Below are 23,662 nucleotides of genomic sequence, written 5' to 3' on the forward strand. Positions count from 1 at the left end.
CCCTCCGTGCTGCCTACTCACTCATTTAGGACATCACCCCACCTGCACTAACAGTAATGGCTGTGCTACCCACTTTAATATCCCATAATGTCAAAAGCAGCTCACAATAGAGCAGAAGGAGTCAAGACTGGAGGTTGTGCTGCCCATCATTTGCATCCTCACCCTTTATACAAAGAGCATCCTGACTTTGACCACTCTGCAAGGTTTAATTGACATGAGGTTATTCTTGACTCACAAAACCACGAACCCTTGAGTGAAGGCTCTTCCATTGACTTGCCTGAGACCCACTGATAAGCTTCTTGGCTTTGTTCTGTGCTAATCAGCATGGTAACTCAGCAGTAATATCAGCAGGATATTTCTGGCTGAGGGGACAAAGTACAAGAAAGGTCAAGGCAAGGCAATACAAGTCCAGGTAGATGTTCTGTGCTAATCAGCATGGTAACTCAGCAGTAATATCAGCAGTAATATCAGCAGTAATATCAGCAGTAATATCAGCAGTAATATCAGCAGGATATTTCTGGCTGAGGGGACAAAGTACAAGAAAGGTCAAGGCAAGGCAATACAAGTCCAGGTAGACTTAGTGTGAGTGATCACTATGCAAGCAAGCAAAGAGTCCTGAGATGCAGCCTGGTATAGTCCATGAGTTAGGCAGTGTCCCTGAGCACACAGTGCCTTTGCTATAGCATTACAATAATAGCTGCTGGTACAGCCTGAGGTGCTGTCCTAAAGTGCAGGAGCATCCTGTTAGAGGATCAGAGGCTGCCACATGTCAGATGCGAATGTTTGTGGAAATGATGTGCATATGGTCAGTACCAACAGAGTGTGCCTTGAGATATTTGTGGCAGGTTCCCAACATATACTCCCTTTGGAACAAGTCACTAGTAGATCCTCCAGGTCCATGCTGGGTTTTACGGGTGTCAAGGTTGTTTGGTGAGTTTGATAGGGTGGGAAGCTAACTACCAATGCTGTGAGCTGAGGGACTGTTAACATGGCATTTAAGACGAAATAAGAATCTTCCCTATGCTGTTTATAAAAAGCATGAAAGATGAAGGGTGTTGCTCCTGGCATTAAGACATGCTTTGCCAGATTTGTCCCTGATTATGTCACACATGCCACCAACCCCTATGTTGCTCAGTCTCGATAAGATAATGTTTTTGGGGGATGCCTCTGATGGTTAAAATGCCCACCCTAAAAGCAGTTATTCTAAAACTAGAAACTCTTACAATCATTTTAGAACATTTTACTCAGCTCAAGTGACCCTTATTATTTATTTGCATACATGGGTGGGCTGATGATTTTGACACCCTCAACCCTCTTTTATGGGGTGAACTTTGAAGATATTGGGAAGATGGTTTGTTGGGCACTGGCTCTACTTTAGTTGCTCTTCCCCCACCCCCACATTGAAAACACACCCAGCGGGGCATGTAACATCCAGCCTAAGCAGTGGCTGGGTTCATTTTATGTTCCAGATCGTTTGCAGTTTAATCACTGACTTCTCCTGAAACTACCAGCATTGGTGGGTTAAGGCACGCCTATTAAGTGCCAACCCATGACTCACCAATTTTCCAGAGAATCATTGCAGGAGGCCATTAGGCCCATTGTGCCCATGCTGGATCCGAGGAAAGTAAGTCACATTTATTCACAATAAATAATGGAAGCGTATAATTTTGCAATGAAACCATGTTACCTCCACACGTGTTTCAGGCAGTAACCTCCATATACCATTGCTCTTAATACACATCTATTCCCGTTCATACAATCAATAAGAGTGAAGTTTGAACAGGTGCAACAGGCCTTTCCACTTCTCTAACCTTGAAATTTATGTCTTTTTTTTTTCAAGACACAAATCCTTTAAACTCAATGTGACCTGGGGCTAAAACTTTACTCTGTGTCAGCTTTTCAATAACAAAGTAATGACATGCCTTTCTGTCCCATTTATGAATCAAATTTGCCCATTGGCTTTTCCTTATTAGTTTCTACTTGTTCAATATATTTGTTAGCTTTTAATATGTTCAAATGGAAAGTGCTTGTTTCACAATTCTTATCACTTTTTCTTTGGGTAGCCACAATCCTTTGGTTCCCTCATGGCAAAAAATAATTCATGAGACACAAATTGAAGATTTTTAATTTTCTTTCTTCATGCCTTACAAACGCACAGTTGAATTTGTGCTTTCATTTTCTCAATCCGCATTGCATTGTTACAATCCAAATGATCACCTACCTCCTGCAAGATAACAGCAGCAGTGCTCAGGCCCTGCCTTAGCACCAGAAATATAATCCATATCATCTGAGCTAACAGCGTTCTTATTGAACAGATCCATGTAGTTTTTCGTGTTCTAAGAATTCAACTGGCATCTTGCTGGACCACTGTGTATTGTTAACAGGCTGGTGACTTCAATAGAGTGAGCATGTCAGAGCTCCACAGTGTCAAAAGTTGATTGCAATAAATGGATTGATGTGTGCAGGAGGGATAGATCGTTACAATGGGACTCCATCTCTTAACTACAGTTGTACTGATCTCTGCTTTAATAAAGGAGCTCAAGAGGGCTGGAAGGCAATTGTGAATAGCATTGTGTCACACAGCTTGTGACTGGTACATTTACTGCTACCATGGGTAAAGAATGGAAGGGATAGACCTCCTCTGTTCACTAAATAGGAGCACCATTGTAAACACGGCAGGGTGATGGTCCTCTTATCATATTTCAACCAGATTCATGAAAACATTCTTTGAAAAAGTTTTTTTGAAACTTTAAGGGAGATAGCTGCTATATTTAGACTCTCACCACATACAGTACCCTGGAGGAAAACTTATCATAAACATGTATCAGTCCAGAAATATGAATGACCCCATTCACTTTGTCAAGATCTTACCATCAAGAATATTATCAACCACACTGACTGCCTGAAAAGCAGCTGAAGAAACAACTGTCTATTTCTGACTAATCCTTTCCCTGTTGCTCTGTCTCTAAGAAGTAAACCTTCAGAATGAGAACAGTAATATCATAACTAAATATTTTGATTCTATTTTGTTTCATTCATTTCCTTTTGTAATATTTTGGACTCACCTCTGAATGAATCTCCTCAATTGTAATCAAATATTTAATGTTCTAATAATAATCTGTGTTAAAAGAACTTTTCTAAATTCCCCTTGTGAACAGCTATCAAGAAAGTATATCTGCACAGTTCATAATTCGCCGTCTGTTAAAATTGGAATGTTGCCCACAACTAAAGTTAAGAATAAGAGACATTGAATTTTCTAACAGTTCTGTCACTTGAAGAGAATGCTAATGTTGATCACACTGCACTCTTTTAGTTCAAATCCCATTTTTCTTTGTGGAAAATTATGGTTTGTCTAATTGCTTTTGCTGTTGCCAGCTTAAGTGATATTCCAAAGGGTTCCCACATAGGTTTCGTGACATTTTCACTTTGACTCCTATTAACTTTTTATTTAAAATACTGCTTTCAGTGGTAACTTTTCCACATCCTTATCAGGCCCTTCTAGGGTCCCACTTTTAACTTCAATTCAAACTGCAATGAACACTTCTTCAGCACCTTCCTTAACCTTATATGCTCAAGCATAACCAAGTTTGCTTTTGTTTCCAACTGATATAACTTTTAAAATCATATTCCTTTACAGTGATAAACAACTGATTCATTTTGCCTATCTCTCTTTTAGTTTCTGTCAGAACCATTTTCATATTATTCACAGTTTACTTTTGTATATTCTGCCTTGATGTTTGTCATCACCCTCTTTTTTTTAGAGACTTTTATTTACGATAAACATTTTTCTAAAAATGGGTTTACAACCTTGGTACAAATAGTACAAATTCCACAGTGTGTTTTTTTAAATGAGCAAGCTATTTCACTGAAACAGCATATTAAAATTTAGCAGCAATAAAGTCAAGATTCAGGCTGAATGTGAAAGTTAAACATGATACCAACTGGTTTGCTGAGCAACAGTCTCTAAAGAAGCAAATGTAATTCAAAAGCCTGCCAACCAGATTACTCAGGTGGCACAATATAATGGAGTCCCTATATTTGGAAGGCAAAGGGGATCCCAGGGTTTCTACCCTCATACAGCTAAATTCTCAATGTCAGCAGCATCTCTGTGTGACACTCAGCAGGATCCTCAGAAGTGGGATGGAAAAGTAGGTGAATTAATGCTGGGCAGTTCTCTAGGTTCAAAGCAGTACCAGAGGAAACTAAGTGTTAGCTCATAGGCCTGTCCTCTGTACCACAGGATATCCTTGGCCTGAGATGACTGAAAGAGATTTAATAAATAAATGCATGAATAGAGAGATCATGAGAACTGGGAAGCTGCAGCAGTATGTTCTGGGGTAAAAGAAAACAATTCTTTTGCAGTGTGTTTTATAACTTTATGACATTCCAGAGAGATTGACACAGTCAACAAAGTACTTTGAAAATGGAATGTGGGGAACACAGCAGCCAAGCTCCAACAAATAGCAATATAATAATGCCTCAGATAATCTTTTTTGTAGACTACAGGATATTTATTGGTCACATACCAGGGGTTACTCTCCTGCTATTCTTTGAATCATGCCATGGGATCTTCTAAATCCACCTGAGAGGCCATATGGAGCCAACACTTAAAGATGGATTCAAGTTAGTTTGCCGTGACCAAAAGATTGAGTTGATTTTATGGAAACAATGTATTGAAGCTCTTAAGGTCCAAAGAAGTCGTTAACTCTGTTTCTAACTGCACACATGCTGCCAAACCTGATATTTTCCAACACATTCTGCTTTAATTTTAAATGTATAGTATCTGCAGTACTCCACTTTTATTGAAGCTTTTATTATCCTTAAATTGTTTGCTAAAAATAGGTCAATGTAGCTCATCAGTAAATATTGTCTCAGTAGAATTCTTGACAATGGTACATACTGCAATATATTTTAGAAAAGACTTATCTACAATGAAAAACAATACAAATTAATCTACTTTGTGTTTGACAAAATATCAGAAAAAAAGCTTGAAGATAGCTAATTGAGGCATCCCTTTTTATGGTCGTTTCAAAACTGGGGGATGTGTCTTGGAAAGAAGTCGCTGAAACTTTCAGAGAACAGACTGAAGAAAACCAAGAGGCCCCAGTAAGGCCTTGCATGCTATCCAATTGCCATGAAACCAGTATCTGCTCTGTTTAGCCTACAGGCTGCTTCTAATGTGAGGGCTGCGTCAATTAAAACGGAAAGACATCCCTTTCACATTTCCCCCTTGCTCCATGATCAGTGCTTGTTAATCCCTGAAACAGTTTGACATTTGAGGCACACAATCCTGACATGACTGAAGGCTACATGGCAATATTTTGAACTTATTGCAAAGTCTTCTGCCAACATAGGATTAAGGCACACTAAAACAGACATCTCTGGAGAAACTCAGCAGGTCTGGCAGCATCTGCGGAGATGAAACACATTTTACCTTTTGATTGCAGAGTTTCTCCAGTAATCTGTGTTTTGCATGTTCAGATATCAGACATCACAGTTCTTTGTTTTATTAGGATTGAGCCATATTGTGGGGAACAACAGAAAACTGGTGTAGAATGCTTATTGGATGGGAGTGCAAAATGTGGCTTAGAACCTCGGTCTTTGGCTATACATGATTTGAATGACTGTAATGTAATTGAGCATCAAGCAGGCAGTAGAACAGATGCCAGTGCAACACTGCATAGCTTGCATTATCACATGTTATGTGTGTGTGAGTGGGTGGGAGTTGTGTTGTGGTGGATGAGGGGGAGGTATGTGAAGGTTCATGAATCTTCAATGATATATAGTGTTAATCAGCTGACAAGTATGTCATGCTAATTGTTAAGGCAAGTGATCTTCTGCTATTAATTATTAAGAAATAACACTAATTGATGTATTTTTAATTAACTTAAAAGTAAATAAAAATTTCATTAGATCACCTTTACAATCGCAACTCAAGCTGGATATCATTAGCAGATGCTTATACATCTTTCCAAAAGGTAGCCCAGATTTCATTGCTTCTGTTTCTAACACTCTCGCAATCTACTTCTTAATAGTCCAACTTATGTATTTGTTCTGGTCTATTCAGTCCAAGTGCATCCTATGCTTCACTAATTATAACCACTGATCCCATTTTTGTCAGACTGAATGAACTGGTAATGATTCTTATGCTAGAGCCATCTTCTGTTGCTTTACTCATCCCATTACCATTTCTTTTGCCTTATGCCCTCACCTTTTTCGTAATTTGAGCTCTCAGGTCTTTACCCTTAATCCATACTCTCTCTTGTTTTCTCCTTCCCCACTCCTGCCAAATTTGCTAAAAACAGGCAACTTTTGTAACACTTTTCAGTTTTGATGCTGGTAACTGATCCAAGTGGTGAAATTCAAGGCTTCAATCTTCAATGAAAATTGTGTGCAATTTTCAACTGACGTACAGGCCAAGGAAGATGAGGCCACTTGCTCCAAAAATGGAACATGGTAGCACAGCTCAAACTGTGACTGTGGTCATTCAGTTCCAATCATCACCTATACACTGATGTCCAGCCCTGCAAGATTCATTCACATGGCATCACAATGATTCTTGCTGTGTCAAAGAGACAGAGGTGGATATGGCCTACTGGTATCATCGTTACGTATTAATCCAAAAACTTAGCTATTGTTCTGAGGACTCCACGGTGGGAGTTGGAGGAATTTCAACCGAATAAAAAAAAATCTGGAATTAAGACCATGAAGCCATTATCAATAATTGGAAAAATGCCTTTCCGGACAAATCTTCACCAGGCTTGGCCTACATGTGGCTCCAGACCCACAGCAACCTGGTTGATTCTTAACTGCCCTCCAGACAATTTGGGATGGGCAATAAATACTTGCCGAACCAGTGATGCCCCCATTTCATGAATGGACTGAAAACAAGATTACTTGACATTCATAAAAATTCTAAGGATGAGACTGTAGCCATTTTTCTCAAAGATACTGTGGACTTTCACACTGACCTGTCCCTTCACATCTGCTGAAACCCTCATCTATGCACTTATCAACTCAAAACTTCATTTTTCCAACACATTTTGGGAAAGCAAATCTTAGCTGGAATTATACACTTAATGGTAAGGTCCTAGGGAATACTGCTGAACAAAGAGACCTTGGAGTGCAGGTTCATAGCTCCTTGAAAGTGGAGTTGCAGGTAGATAGGATAATGAAGAAGGTGTTTGGTATGCTTTCTTTTATTGGTCAGAGTATTGAGTATAGGAGTTGGGAGGTTATGTTGTGGCTGTACAGGATATTGGTTGGGCCACTGTTGGAATATTGCGTGCAATTCTGGTCTCCTTCCTATCGAATGACGTTGTGAAACTTGAAAGGGTTCAGAAAAGATTTAGAAGGATGTTGCCAGGGTTGGAGGATTTGAGCTATAGGGAGAGGCTAAACAGGCTGGGCTGTTTTCCCTGGAGCATTGGAGGTTGAGAACTAGAGGGCATAGGTTTAGGGTGAAAGGGGAAGGATATAAAAGAGACCTAAGAATGAGCACTTGAGCACCTATAAATGAGCACTTGAGGAAGATAAATTTACTCATCTGCAGGGATAGAGTTGGGGATTGGGAATGGCTGGATCATTTGAAAGAGAACCAACAGCGGCTCAATGGGCCAAATAGATTTCTTCTGGCTGTAGTGACTCTCTAAAAGGTGACATATGAATACAACCCTTTGTTGAAATTTGTAATGGTCATTATTAGTCACAAGATGAAGACAAAAAAAACACTGGAATTTATTTTTGTTAGCTGTTATAATTTGACAAAACAAACTCAAAAACTAAAGAGAATGGGAACATAAAGATCATTCACAGATATATTGTTCGGAGATTTTAGAGGATAAGAATCCCTGGGAGACTGCTGATACTTTAAACCAAATGTTTTGTAACTTAATGTAAGCTGAGGGATTGAATCCCACTATCACTGAAATAAAGCTGAGTGCTGTGCATTGGAGCGTTTCATACTTTTATGACAGTCATTGTAATCTTCGAGTAGAAACAGAGCATACGTCACAAACTGAAGTTGTGCAGTCTGTATTTATGATCATCACAGCTCATTTACAGTGTGTGCTTCTGTTCATCACCTCTGTGCTTGTTGATCTATATAGACTCCCTGTTAAGCAACGTTTCTGATGTAAAATTCTCATCCTTGTGTTCAAATCCATCCATGGCTTTGTCCTATCTAAGTAACGTTTTGCATATCCAGAGGTGGTTTCTTCGAATTTGCCAATGGATTTGAACTAAATGACTTATCACACACTTACTGTCAGCTGCAGCAGGTATTCAGGGTTTTGCAAAATCCTTCTCTATTAATAATCTTTCAGTTTTTACTCAATCACTGTAAAGGATTGAAATGTCATGGCAGTTTTGTGGTAAATTACAGGGAATCAGAGCATGTAATGTCGACTGTACATGGAGATACATTTAACAATTGGTCTGCGTAATGGTTCAGTCCTCATGATTAAGTGGTGGGAGATCACTGGAGAAAGAGGAAGAGCTGATGGAAACATGGTAGAAGGATGAAAGATCTCAATAGCCATTGGATTCAGGAAGCTTTTGTAATCTTTTATAACAGATCAAGTTGGAAAAACACGAGAATTCATTCTCTGCAAAGTTCCATCTTCTATTAACCCCCACAGATATAGTGATTTCTGGGCTAATTCTCAAATGGATATTGACAGGATGCTTATTCCATGTGAATGATTTTGGTTTGAAAATCAGAAAGTAGGGTTCAAGGAAGCACAACCTCATTCCATTGGTGAGTCAACCACAATATCACCATGACGTTCAACTTAGAGTACAAAAACAGGACACTCAGCCCAGCTCATTTGGACTGGTGTTTGAGTAAGAAAAAAGAACAAAGAAAAATACAACATAGGAACAGGTCCTTCAGCCCTCCAAGCCTGCGCCACCACAGTTTGCCCTTCCATACGAAAATTATCTTCACTGATAGAGATATATAGATCCTATTTCCTTCCTACTCATGTATTTGTTCAGGTGTTTCTTGAATGCTGCTATTGCGTCTGCTTCCACCACCTTCTCTGGCAGCATGCTCCAAGCACTCAACCTTTGTGTGAAAAACTTGTCTCGTACATCTCTTTCAAACTTCCCCTCTCTCACCTTGAACCCGTGTCCTCTAGTGATTAACCCCTCCACCTGGAAAAAAAGCCTCATACTTTCCACTCTATCCATGCCATTCACAACAGCATGCTCAAAGCACTCAACCTTTGTGTGAAAAACTTGCCTCGTACATCTCTTTCAAACTTCCCCTCTCTCACTTGAACCCGTGTCCTCTAGTGATTAACCCCTCCACCTGGAAAAAAAGCCTCATACTTTCCACTCTATCCATGCCATTCACAATCTGATAAACTTCAATTAGGTCACCCCTCAAACTCCTGTGTTCCAGTGAGAACAAGCCCAGTCTAGCCAAGCTTACTTCAGAGCTAAAATCCACACCCCACTCCCCCTCATACCAGGCAACATCCTAGTAAACCTTTTCTATACCTTCTTCAAAGCATCCACATTCTTCTGGTCATGTGGTGATCAGAACTGTACACAATATTCCAGGTGTGGCCTAACTAAAGTTTTGTAAAGCTGCAGCATAACTTCTCTAACCTTATACCACAATGCCCCTTCCAATGAAGGCAAGCATATCATAGGCCTTTTTTACGACCTTATTTATCTGCACTGCCACCTTCAGTGATCTGTGGTTCTGCATACCCAGATCCCTCTGTGTATCAATACTCTTAAGGGTTCTGCCATTCACTGTACAATTTTCAATTGTACTTGATCTTCCAAAATGCAATACCTCACATTTCTCCAGATGAAACTCCATCTGTTATTTTTTTTTGCCCATGCCTCCAACTGATCTATACCCTGCTGTATCCTCCGACAATCCTCCTCTACCAATCTTTGAATCGTTTGCAAATTTCCAAACGAACATCCTCACATTCTAAATCAGGAAAAGCCTTATACTGGACTTGATCCAGTGTTTGCATTGATGCCATCCTTAGTTTGCTTGAGCATTGAGACACAATGTCACAGGCAGAATTTGTAATTGTGTACAGACAGGTTAACTACACACATACAATTTAACATTTGGTGCTGAAAATCATGTAGTGAATTGGATCTAATGCTAGCCAAATGGATCAAAGTATTTTCCACCTCTTGGCTGTGCAGTGAACTCTGGACTGTCTCTATCTGACATTGGCTAATGGCACCAAATTGGCAGTAAGATGCTATTGAAACACATGGCTCTGGAGTAGCAGGGGACTGGGGGTGTTTTTATTCTGTATCTGGTATTCATGATCTAATATTTTACGCAAACACTAGGTGGGAAAAAGGATCTACTTCCCAAATCATTCTCTCGTTTTGAGAAACATAAGTATTCATCTAATGTATGACATTAGATGGTTTATAATGAAATTAAATTAACAAAATATTGTGATCATATCATAGTCCATTAGATAAATACTTGTGATTTTTTCTTTTTACAACATTTATTGATTGAGTCAGGCTGCAGTTTGTAATTTCCTGATTAGTGTCGCATGTTCTTTGGAGTTCACTGAATATTAAATATTAATAGAGGAAAGAATATAAATATTTGTATTACTGTGTGGAAAAGTCCTCTATTTTCTTCCCAGCTCTCATTGACACCAAACATTGTCTGTACCACAGACTGTCCAGGATGCCAGACAGTAGCGGTCCAGGCCTTTCTGATGCTCTTCTCAGCCAGACACTCAGTGACATGTAAGTGCAAGGTTAAATCTCCATTTAACGTTCACTGCTCACTATGAGAAGGTCCCTTCACATCAATTGGTACCTGCATACACAATCACAACAAAGCATTGTGCACACCAATTTCATGGGTCATTGCATCACTAACCATGGTGATCACTCCAACATCACGCTGATGAAAAGCATGAAAGTGACATCGAACACCAGGTTATTTTGGATGGTGCACTGCAGAGAAATTAACTGTCCGCACACAAATAGATAACTCATTAGCAAATGCCTGAAGAATCATACTTCACTTTGTTGCCATGAGCTGGAACTTGAGGACCCCCCATATTGATACTGCGTAGGTTGGCGTGTGTTTGGATCTGAAATAAATCATGGCCAGAGCTGAATTTGCATGATGGTAGGAAGTAAGGAGACATGAAAGGATAAAACCAAAAAGATATGCAGCAGGGAGTAGGGGAGCCCCACTGTGTGGATTCAATTGCAATTAGTTTCAAAATGACTTAATCTATTGGAAAGGTCCATGACACTGGTCCTTGGAAGGTTACAGCAAGAGTGCACAACTAACACACAATAAGAATAGAACATTTTTTTCAGTGGATTTCTGCGTAACCAGCCACCCATTCCAGTGTTGAGTGCGGCATACCAGAATGCTCAACATTAGGTGAATTACATTGCATTAGGAATAACTTCATAAAACTCAACATTTTTTAGGAGTGTGTGAGGTTATTTTTGAAGGACAGAAATAAGCACATCGATTGGAAGTAAAACATTGCATTAAAAGCTATTCCAATTCAGAATATAGGAGGTGGTAAGAAGGAATAGAGGCCAAACTGAAAGATAGATTGTTGGGATGTGTATAGTCTGGTAAGAACACATTATTCAACTTATTATTTAATCTTGAAGTATTAAATAAAATGCATGCTTTCTCAATAAAACAGTTCTTTAATGGGAACAAATTCAGTAGTTAACATATTTGAAAGATTCTTAAAACAGTAGGAACAGAATTTCAAATACATCCAGGCAGTAGGTCAAAAGAATTCCATTAAGATTATTAATGCAGCAAGCCTTCTGTTCAGCCCACATGAAAGACTTGGCCAAGCTGCAATCACAAATAAATGCAGCAACTCACTCATTGCAATTTTCATAAAAAAATATAAAAGAGATTATAAGACATTTGGGAATAGACTGCAGATGGGACGCCAATAGCTGCTGAGCTCCTTACAGAAGGGAACGATACTATAAGGGAAATGGCTGTGACAACTTGCACATTTTTGTGAAGATCCTGCTTTACCCCTCAATGGATTTATGCCACATCTTGATGCTATTAACACTACCATTTTTTTGCAAATTAATGTCACAAAATATCTGCATTCATTACATACTCTTGAGAGAGAGAGAAAGAAATGCTTTAGGTAATATAACATTTTTACTCTGTTCGAATGCTGAGATATTGGATTTGCAGACTTACTACTAAACTCACCTAGTTTCAGTTTACACACTGATTGTGTACTAAATGAACCTTTCAGTCTTTAAAAAAATAAGCCTGCAATTGAAGACTCTTTCAACACAGGCATAAATATCTTGGTCCATCAAATTGCACCAATATTTCTCTTTCTGTGAATCTTTTGACTTATTTCCATTCTGTTGCTCAGTTACTTACACCAAAGCTTTTAATATTTACTTCACACAACAAGTAGTGAAATTCTCCAGCTTAACCCTGAAAAGCTGTTGAGTCTGTAGGTCAACTGAAAATGCGAAAACTGAGACTGACGGATTTGTTAAACCAAGGGTACGTATTATGGGTTCGAGAAAGAAGTTGGGTCGATGGATTGCAAGGGGATGACTAATTTCATTTTAAAATCCACATCCTTATTTTCAAATCCTTATGTGGTCACTTATAAACCATATAACCCTCTGAATTATCTGTGTTTATCTAACTCTTTCCCATGCCCAACTTTAATTTCCCCATCACTGAAGGGTGTAACTTTAACTGCTATGATCCTAAATTCTGGAATTCCACCGCTGCCTCATTTTCATCCAGACCTGCCTCATTGACCAGTGTTCTGGTTACCTGACCTAATATCTTCTTAAGTGGCTCAGTGCCATGTCATGTTTTGGGAAGCATCTAGGGGCATTTTCTCATCTTAAAGACGATATTTCAAATCAAGATATCTTATGGCTCAATCCTATTCCCATGTTCCTTTTCAAATGATTATCTGATAACCTTAACAACTCCTGGACTCAACTCAAGATGGACTGTTTTCAGACATGCCTGTTTCTTTTTGCAGATAAACACATATGACCATGTAAATTATACAAAATCAGAAAGTTGCATTTGTGCAATGCAGCTGTTCTGAAGATGAAAGACCCTTTCCTGCAACAGGTAGCAAAGGTAACTGGCAAATGGAGCTACCACAGAAAACAAAATCTTAACAACATGTGTACTGCTGCACTATTCACCTCTTAGAGTCATAGAGTCATAGAGATGTACAGCATGGAAGCAGACCCTTCGGTCCACCCGTCCATGCCGACCAGATATCCCAACCCAATCTAGTCCCACCTGCCAGCACCCGGCCCATATCCCACATCCTTACGATAGGAAGGAGACCAGAATTGCATGCAATATTCCAACAGCGATCTAAGCAATGTCCTGTACAGCCGCAACATGACCTCCCAACTCCTGTACTCAATACTCTGACCAATAAAGGAAAGCATATCAAAAGCCTTCTTCACGATCATATCTACCTGCGACTCCACTTTCAAGGAGCAATGAACTTGCACTCCAAGGTTTCTTTGTTCAGCAACACTCTCTGGGACCTTACCATATTTTTCTCTCCAAGATTCAGAGAAATGAAAGCCTGTAGCATTGTATTTTGAGTCAAAACATCTACAAGGTCACCCCTCAGCATCCGATGCTCCAAGGAAAACAGCCCTAGCCTGGGACCTTACCATATTTTTCTCTCCAAGATTCAGAGAAATGAAAGCCTGTAGCATTGTATTTTGAGTCAAAACAGTTTACAACAAAACAGGTACAACAAAAGGTCTTCATTTCTCAATTTTAAACTTGCTTTCTTTATAAATTATATACATTGGCAGCATGAAAAAAATCGACAAAGTGGTCTGGCCATATAATCAGAAAGTTCATGTGGAGTTCCCTTCCTTCTGCTGTGAGAGGGAAGTGAGGCACAAACCATTCTGTCACATGTTAGGGCTCACAGTATAGATGCAGCCTGAATCTGGTTTCAGAACTCATGCTGACACTCAAAGTGAAGGAGTCAATGTCTTCACTTTGGATTCAATGCAGGCTTTCAAGACTGAGATACTTTCAAACATCACTCTCTTTAATGTTAGGTTGCGTGAATATACTGTAACAGGATTCAGTTTAGGATCAATGGAAAAATGCTGCAACTGCATTAAAAGCATGCATTTTCCAATCCTTCATGATAGGGTTGCCAATTCTGGTAGGATGTATTCCTGGGCCATAAGGCCTCTTGTCCCAAACCCTCCCAGTCAAACAGACGTTAATCCATCTCCAATATCATTAACCTCGAATACTTAAAGAAAACTGAACAAAAGAAGAACCATTTCACGCACCACTGATTTTCCTGTTTGCAACAAAGGCCTGGAGATAACAGTTTGATTTCTGAAGATTCCAGGACCATCCTGAAATTTTGAGAGCATCCTCCAGGCCTGTACATTTTCGCCATAATAAAGCACTAAACATGTAAGCCAAAATTAAACAGAGGTACCTTAGTTTCAAGGAATGCAGGGGCCAAAGGCAACTGAAAATATCTCACAAGGCCGTACATGTCTGTTACCATCAATACAACAAATTATTTGTAATGCCTGATGAATTAGATTATTCTACTCCTCAGATTGCATTTCATAAAGATAGAATAGACATCTGTAGGAATATTTTCTATCCTTCCCTGCAGGAAAGGATTGCCAAGTGTGGACACTGTGCCATATGGATTAACACTGTCCATCAAATAAAACAATCTGAGCAGCCATGAGCTTAACCCTAGGGCTCAGCCTGTATGATTTCGATTGAAACTAAAAGGATAGTACTGATTTGAACCTAATGTGATCTCTGTGGAGCTGTAAGCGAGCAGAGGAAGAGAAGCCGTACATGTAAGTGAAAGTATGAATACAGCAATCATATGCTGATATCCTCGGGTAATTTCACAACTTTTCCTCAGGGTGCAGTAAATCAATTTTCAATCTGAAAGTAATAGGTTTTGAGGAAGTCAGTAGAAAATTAGTCAATTATACTGTGAGAAGGAGTGACCAAAAATCAAAAATATAAAATAGTCACCCTCATTAGAAATTTCCTGCAAGCAGATATTTCAGGCACCAGTGATATATTGCATGGTACAGTGGGTTAACACAGTATCATTTCACCTGTAGAGCCTGGGCCACAATCAAGCCAATATTAATAGAGGGCAAATTTATTTTCTTTCCTCGTTGCCAGGTTTCTCAGTTAAAAAAAAAGCCTTGGCAGTTGTGAAACTGAATCATAGGCACAAAGCTAAAATATAAATTAATCATAGTTAATCATTTGTTAACATCCAACAGGTCATCTCACATAGAAGCCACAAGGACGTTTGGTGCAATAAACAGAATCAGTCAAAGAAAATCTACCATTTATTTAGTGTCTTTCATGATCCTTTTCTTATCCCAAAACACTGTGCAAGTCAATTAAACACTTGTCAAAAACATGACAGACAACTTTGCATCCAACAATCAAATAAAACAATGTAATAAGGTAAAAAATAATCTGTTTTTGTGTTGTGGGTCAAACGATAACAGGAGGTCAGAACACTAAGGATAACTCACCCACTTCTATATAGCGCCATAGTTTCTTTTATGCTTTTCTGAGGGAACCTCAATTTGATGTTTACCCTGAAAAGTGGTATCTTTGAGGTGGTACTCCTTCAGTACTTCTCTGATGTGTCAACATTAGATTTTGATCAAATAATGGAGTGGGGTTAAACCCACAATATGTTTTCACTCTGAGGTGAGTGAGCTCCCAACACAGCCATGGCGAACACCAATTATAGAGTTTGCAGTCGGGGCTACTCTGCTGGGATTAGGCTCAGAAATGTTACTGGAACAATGTAATAAAAGTGTACTCTGCAACCAGTAAAACCTAGACAGAAGCTAGAAGGTTTGGCACTGACAATTGGTGTCACGTTAGAAAAACTTCTCATTTCCATAAGTGTTGCTCCTTAGAAATAATTACAGTAATGTAAAATTTGGCTGAATCAAAACGTTATTCTTGCAACTCAGTGTGCTCTAGCATATTCAAATACCTATTTTCAACCTCATCTCCACCTTAACACAAAACAATGCCATTAGAAGCTAAATTTACTTTTTGATATTCGAAGTTCTCTGAACAAAAGTATAAATGAGCAGGTAAAATAGATAATGTAGTGTTTATCCCAAGGACCACCTGGAAATAACACTAAGCAATTACAAAAGCGGTTCATAGAATCACAGACACTGAGGAACAGAATGAACACTGCATGGTACTGGGAAGGAAAATGATGTAAATTACAAAGATTACTTTGAAAAATAAACACACATTTGAAAACCTTGTTAAACTAGAAAACATGTTCTTATTCCCAACCAACACTCAGAAGATTTTTTTAAAATCTCACAGGCTTCTTCTAGTGCTTATCAAGTAACTCAAAGCCTCTGAGACAGTCTCAGTTCATATTTCTCATATCAAAACAAATCATGTTACAAGTGTATTACAGGTACCTGTAGAGATTCTGGACATGTTATTAGATGATGAAGACGTGTACACTGCAAGACAGAAAACAGTTTCAATACCTTAGGGTTTCACCTCACACAACGGTCAAACAAGAAACACTGCTCGAGTCTTTTCAGCTGAGAAATTACTGTCCGTGATGTTATCACATGCTTAATGGCTGGCATAAAAGTTTCCCTCTTCATTATTTTAATGGACACTTTCAACAATTAATTTTCAATGAGTTAACACCTCCATAAAAATATAGTAATGGGTTCAAAAGAAGCAGTTTAAGCTTTGCTTTTGATAATGGCAGAGCGTAATGTTTAATTTTAAGTGTTTAATCAATCATCAACAGTAAGAGACCAAAAAATGTTACAATCGTGCACGAGATATTGCATTACCTTGATCAGTCCCCATTCACTGATTTTACGAACCTATCCAACAGGAATCTCAAGCCAGTTTCTACTTCTAGACTGGTTGATTTTCAGAACCTCATTCAACAATGCTGGAACGTTCTCATTGACAGATCATGATGATTATAAGCACACTAATGTGCTGCCTGTAAATTGATATTTCAGAGAAATGTGGAGAAATGTTTGTGAAAGGGCTTTGACTAGAGCAATTGTCATCCATGCACTCTGGTATTGAATGTGGACAAGGCTCATTCTGTCCCAGGGCTCATAATTAAGCATCCACACAATTGGCAATGCACACAAATGGGCATACCTTGGTACCTCACCTGGTACCACTGTGGCATCATCATCTTCAACTGTTTTAATTGGAATATGTCATCCCTCTAATTGCATGAAGTCTGGAACAACAAAAGAGTTGGATGATCCTAACAAAAGGCAATGACTCTGCAGACAGACGCCAGCAAGAGGTATGACACATCTAGGACACAGAGCAAGCTTGCAAACCAAATAAAAATCACTGCAGTAATGATTGGGATTTTACAGAGTATAATCCTATTGTTAACAATAATGCTATTGCTTGCAGCACAAAAAGGTGGGAATGTCACTGGATTAGCAATCCAGAGGCCCTGGGTCTTTGGGGACATGAAATCAAATTCAACCATGACAGCTGAAAGAAGTTAATTTCAAGTCATAAAAGCAGAATTAACAGACTAATGGTGGTTAATGCTGGCCATGAAATCATTGTTGAGTGTTGCAAAGAAAAAAATTGTTCACTAAAATGTCTTCCAGGGCAGGAAATCTGCCATTCTTACCTGGTCTGGCTTACATATATCTCCAGATCTATAGCAATGTGGTTGACTCTGAAACAATCAAGCAATCCTCTCCACTGTATAAAACTGCCACACAAAGTCAATAAAGAAATGAAACTGAACAGGTATCAGAAATGGAACGCCCATTCTTGTCAATTTTGAAAAGTACTAAACTAGTATCTAGGGATTTCTATCAAAATTATGGGAGTTACTTCAAACACCTGTCAAGCAACAGCCTGGCAAAAGTCACACTCACCAAATAATACCTTACAGGCAACAACCCAGGCACCACAAGCAGCAACCCATCAGAGATGGTGACATATTTATATACAGTTGAGAAGAAGTTGCCCTGAGAGTCTGGATCACACGGAATTCATAGAATTAAGTCAAAGACAGGTATGGAAATCTTCTGCTGATTACTCCTATCAACCGCTGAGCACCCCTATCAACCGCTGAATGAGTACTCCTCCATGTTGACCACAATTGAGGGGTGAAGGCCTCAGAATATACTCTGGCTGGGGAACGTCAGTGTCCATTGTCAAGAGTGGCTCAATTGTATGACAACTGACTGAGCTAGTTGAATCCTAAAGAACAAACATACTAGAGTGTCACAATTACCTGTAACAAATAGTGAAACTATCAAGAAGGATAAAATTACTTAACCTCATTTTCAATAATCCACCTGTCATAGATGCATTTGTCCATGTTAGTTTTGGGTAGGAATGAGCATCATACAGTCCTTGAGGAGACAAAATTCACATTTATGATACCTTCCATTCTGTTGTGTGCCATATCACTGTGCTAAGTAGTATAGATTTTAAACAGATCTAGAAACTCAAAACTGAATATGCACATGATGCTGTGGGTCATCAACAGCAGAGTTGTATTCAACAAGTCTGTAACCTCATGGCTCAGCATAGACCTCCTGTTCTACTATTACTATAAAGCCAGGAAATAAATCCTCATTAAATGGAGAGTGCAGAAAAACATAGCAGGAACAGCACCAGGCATATCTAAAAACTTGCTAAAGTGAGAAGCACGGGACTACTTGCAGTCAAACAGCGGAAGGAGGAACTGATAAACAGAGGCAGGAGATCCTTCAAGTAAAGGATCAGATCTAAGCTCTGAGGATTCTCGTGTCGTGAACATTGGTGAGCTATTAAACAACTTACTGGATGAAGTGAATTCACAAATATATCCATCATCAAAGATGGGGAACTTTAGTACCTCAGTATGAAAGATAATGCGTCGCATTTGCAATGATCTTCAGCCCAGAAGTGACAAGTGAATGATCCATCCTCAGCTTCAGTAACCATCATAAAGTCATAGCTGATTATGTTCGTTGGTGACTGCATAATGTTCAGCATCATCTGTGATTCCTCAGACAACATTGAAGAAGTCAATGCCCATATGGAGTAAGAACTGGACAACATTCAGGCTTGGGGTTGCTAGACAGCAAGTAATACTTATGCCACATAAATGTCTAACAATAAACATGTACAAGTCAAATTCTAAACATCTCCCTGTGACATTCAACAGCATTACAACTGCTGAATTCCTCACCATCAACATCCTGGGGGCTACTGTTGATCAGAAACTTTACTGGAGTAGCCATATAAATAATGTAACAACAAGAGCACATCAATGGCCATGAATTCAGCTTTGAATAACTCATGTCCTGATTTCCCAAAGCCTGCTCACAACCTATAAGGCACAAGTCAGGAGTTTAGTGGACTACCCCTCAATTATCTGGATGAGTGCAGTTCTAACAGCATTCAAAAAGCTCAAAACCATCCAAAACAAAGCAGTCCATGTGACTGGCACTCCATTCACCTCATTCAACTTTCAGTTCCTCCATCACCAATAGACAGTATGTGCTATATACAAGATGCACTGCAGCTATTCACTTTGGCTCTTTCAATAGTACCTTACAAACGCATGACCTCAACCACTTTGAATGAGAAGGGCAGTAGCTGCATGGGAACACCACCACTTGTGAATTCCCATCAAGTCACATATCATCTTTTCTTTCAACCGTATCACCAACCTAACTGTTGCTGGGCCACAAGGCTGGAACTCCCTTCATAACAACACTGTGTGTGTATCTACACCATATGGACTACAGCAGTTCAAGAAGACAGCTCACTGCCATTTTCTCAAGGGCAGTTACAAATGAAGAATAAATGTTGGTCTCACCAGCAAATTCAGTGTAAGAATTTTAAGGGAAGCAACTAATTCAACACTGCATCCGACCAGCGTGGTGGCTCAGTGGTTAGAAGTGCTAGGCAAAAGTGAAGACTGCAGATGCTGGAGATTAGAGTCAAGATTAGAGTGGTAAGTCAATAGACAATAGACAATAGATGCAGGAATAGGCCATTCAGCCCTTCGAGCCTGCACCGCCATTCAATATAATCATGGCTGATCATTCCTAATCAGTATCCTGTTCCTGCCTTATCTCCATAACCCTTGATTCCACTATCTTTGAGAGGTCTATCCAACTCTTTCTTAAATGACAATCTTCGAAACTCAAGGGTATACAAGCCCAGTCGCTTCAGTCTTTCAGTGAAAAGCCCAGTCGCTTCAGTCTTTCAGTACTGGAAATGCACAGCAGGTCAGGCAGCATCCGAGGAGCAGGAAAATTGACCTTCATTAGCAGTGCTGCTCACAGCCAAAGGGACTCGAAGTTGATTAAACCCTTGGGTGACTGCCTGCACAGAGTTTGCACATTCTCCCCGTGCCTTTGAGGGTTTCCTCCCACAGTCCAGGCACATGCAGGTTAGGTTTGTTTAGTTATGCTAAATTGCCTGCAGTGTCCAGGGGTTTGCAGACTAGGTGGATTAGCCACGGGAAATGCAGGATTACAGGGATGGGGTGAGTCAGGGCTTTTGGAGGGATAGTGTAGAACTTCTGGGCTGAATGGCCTGCTTCCACACTTTAGGGATTCTATGATTCTAACCTAAGCAGGATGAAGGAATCTGAAGAAAGCCCTTAATGTACATCCTACACTCTGCTTGCATGAGCAATTTATGACAGCACTAACCGACCATCAATTGTATTACTACTCTTCCACTTCAGATACCCGTGATGGGACGGTGGTCATTTTACATAAATCAGCTGATCCTTGTGTCTCCTAATATCTGCAATGAATTTCTTGAAAAAGTCTTAGTTTCTCCTTGAATTTTCAGAAGCAAATGCTCTCCTAGTTCCACTAATCTTCACCCAATGATTCTTACCAACCACTCACCTTATAATTCTGTTTCTACCAAAAATGAGGCTTCCTTAAAACATCAAAAAAAGTGTCAGGACAGTACTTGCATAACAATGGTTTAAACAAAACCAAATGGCACATCATGGACAATCTTACACATTGCACCACGCTGTACAGTTTCTCTCTTGGTTAACTCCTATGAAAAAATGATTGCTGTCTAAAGTTCATTCACTTTTGGAGTTATCATAATACCACATGTCACATACACAATTAATTTCAACAAAAGGCAGACCGAAAGTTCCAGTCTCACTGAGCTAGCTGATTTTGAAATGTTCGTCTTACAAATGCAAGCTTTTCCTGGCTCTACAATGGAAAGAAAATAAATTTAAAAACCAAAACATGATTTCCCACCCACAGCCTGTTAACATTATAGTCAGGTTCTGAAGATGTCTCTTGAACCAATGACATCATTGGAATCCAATGACAATGGACCCACACTTGCACCTCCAACTACAGCTGAGGTGGACTGATAAGGATTAGGAAGGCTCCCAAATACTGTAGATCTTTCCTGAACGAAACTAAGGTAATCTCCTCTGGGCAACCCATAATTTACAATAGTTCAATTGTTCTGTGTTTGATCATGTGGGTTGGAAAACTAATCTACGCTCACTGTGCTTGATTAGTTTATCTTTGGTGAGGGCACTGAGATAAGTAAACAGACACACAAAAATTGCTGCAATCCAAGAGCTAAACTGGAAGATTCTGTCAACAGAATTCCTGTACACCAAGAAACTATTAACACTACAAATTACAGAAATTAATCTCTGCATTGTTCTGAGGTGAATGAAATAGACACTTCCCTAACTGTGGTTTGTTTATTTAGCACAAATTAACTATCAAACCTGATGCCTTCTGGATTGACATAATATTGGTAACTATAGAACCACTAGGGAAGACAAAAGTGATGATATTACCAAGAAGTAAAAAGAAAAAAAACATTTAAGTTGCAATGCACGTGTCCCACAAACAAAAACATTGGTTGATCCTTTGAACTGGCTCAGTATCTTTAACCTGAGATGTTTAAGAGCTTTGAAATTTGGACTGGGTGTTAGATAGTTCACATGTGCTGCAAGTCAAGTCTCAACAGGCAGCCAAATTGATCATTCAATGCTCAAGATGCATCCAATCTCACGAATATATCGAAAGTGACAGTAAAACTGGATTTGTAATCAACTGGGAGAAAGTGAGCACTGGAATCAGCTCATCTGTGTTCAGTACAGAGTGAATAACCAACAGATGTCAGTACAAATCAAGATGCAGAAGGCAATACCCAACAAACAAATTGCAGTACAAGGAGACCATCCCCAATATCTTGGTGGTAGCATAAAAATAAAATTGCCTTTCAGTTGAAAGTAGTATCTGAACATCCCTTCCCAACATATAGCAGTAGCCCAAAATATTGACTGGTACATGCTGGTTAATATATTATGTCACAGTTTAAAACAAGGAGCACAATGCCTGGACCACAATACCCAGTGATTAATGTGAATACTTGGGGAGGTACAGAAGTAAACTTTTGCCTACAAAGAGAAGAAAGATGTCTGCTTTTCTCCAGAATTAATGAGCCATGCCAATATCCTTCTCAAAAATGCTACAATTGGCAGCGGTGTGTTTCTGGAATTTAATTAGCGGGTCATTAAGCAGGGAGAAAAGTGAGCATTCCCCTGTTTATTTTCTTTGTGGTGAAAGAGGCATCTCACCCCCTTTAAGCCTTGGCAGTAAAACAGCAAATGTTCCCCGCCTTATGGTGTGCTAAATGCATTGCAGCCAGTAAAACCTGCAGCTGCTCCACACATTACTGCTGAACCACATTCAAGACCTGAAACAAAAGCACGAAGGAGTGATAAACTTGTGACCCTTAACAGGGAGGGGTGGGGGAGCGGGCTGGGGAAGGTGGTTGTTTTAGCACTGAAAATTAATGTGGCAGAAGACAAGGTTATATTCCCAGTTTAGAGCAACCACACTTGGGAAAGAAACAAGGTCGTCACTTACTAGAATTTGGGTCAGAGTTGCCGTCGGCCTCGGTCCTCTTGTCTGGGGAAGCCTGCTCGTAGAACTCGTCCTGCGGCTGAACCAGAGGGAGAGGGTGTGAGATCAGCGTGCCACCACTTACTGGTTCATGGTCTCCTAAACCACTATCACTGCAGCTTTCCTGGGAGCCGTCGGGCAGATGAAATGTAACGCGGCGGTGAGACTAGAAAGAAGGGCAAAGAACATGGAAGTTAATGCTCTTCTTTGCTTTCCAACCCTTTCCCCCAACTCCTTCCAATTTTGGACAGATTATTCTCGGTTCAGTTTAGTCACTTGCACCCCCAGCCACAATCAGTATTTGAGTCACTTGGTGCCAATTCTCTCTAAAGCAAGCTACCACACCTGACAGAATTTACCTCAAGCACAAATCTGAATTCAGATTTCACAAAATATATTACTCTTATTCATACAGTTCCACAAATATGCTTTCTGAAGGATGAAAAAGCAATTGGATATATATGGTTCTTTGAAAGTACTGAACATGCAAACATGATTAAACACGCAAAATAAAATGGGCCTCAAATTTAGCTAAAGTCCATCCCCCTGTAGAAAATAGCAGATGGTACACGTTCATGTAAAATAACCCTCAGAACTGCTGTAGACTGATAATAGATCAAATTTGGAACCTCGGCCTATGTAATAC

The 23,662-nt window shown here is 39.6% G+C and overlaps 1 protein-coding gene across 9 annotated transcripts in view; it reads right to left on the reverse strand.

Moving 5' to 3' along the window:
• The window catches only part of LOC122550511 (protocadherin-9), a 700,876-nt gene that overhangs the window by 252,729 nt on the left and 424,485 nt on the right, over nt 1–23,662 (reverse strand). For 3 of the 9 annotated variants that reach the window (XM_043691348.1, XM_043691344.1, XM_043691342.1), the window contains 2 exons: nt 22,981–23,182; nt 16,507–16,551 (listed from right to left, as the gene is read on the reverse strand). In XM_043691348.1, the coding sequence (XP_043547283.1) occupies nt 16,507–16,551; nt 22,981–23,182 (247 nt within the window). The remainder of the gene's footprint in view (nt 1–16,506; nt 16,552–22,980; nt 23,183–23,662) is intronic. The other 6 variants (XM_043691350.1, XM_043691349.1, XM_043691347.1 and 3 more) reach the window with 3 other exon arrangements.

Source organism: Chiloscyllium plagiosum, chromosome 6 (genome assembly GCF_004010195.1).
Source record: "Chiloscyllium plagiosum isolate BGI_BamShark_2017 chromosome 6, ASM401019v2, whole genome shotgun sequence".
Lineage (NCBI taxonomy): Eukaryota > Metazoa > Chordata > Chondrichthyes > Orectolobiformes > Hemiscylliidae > Chiloscyllium > Chiloscyllium plagiosum.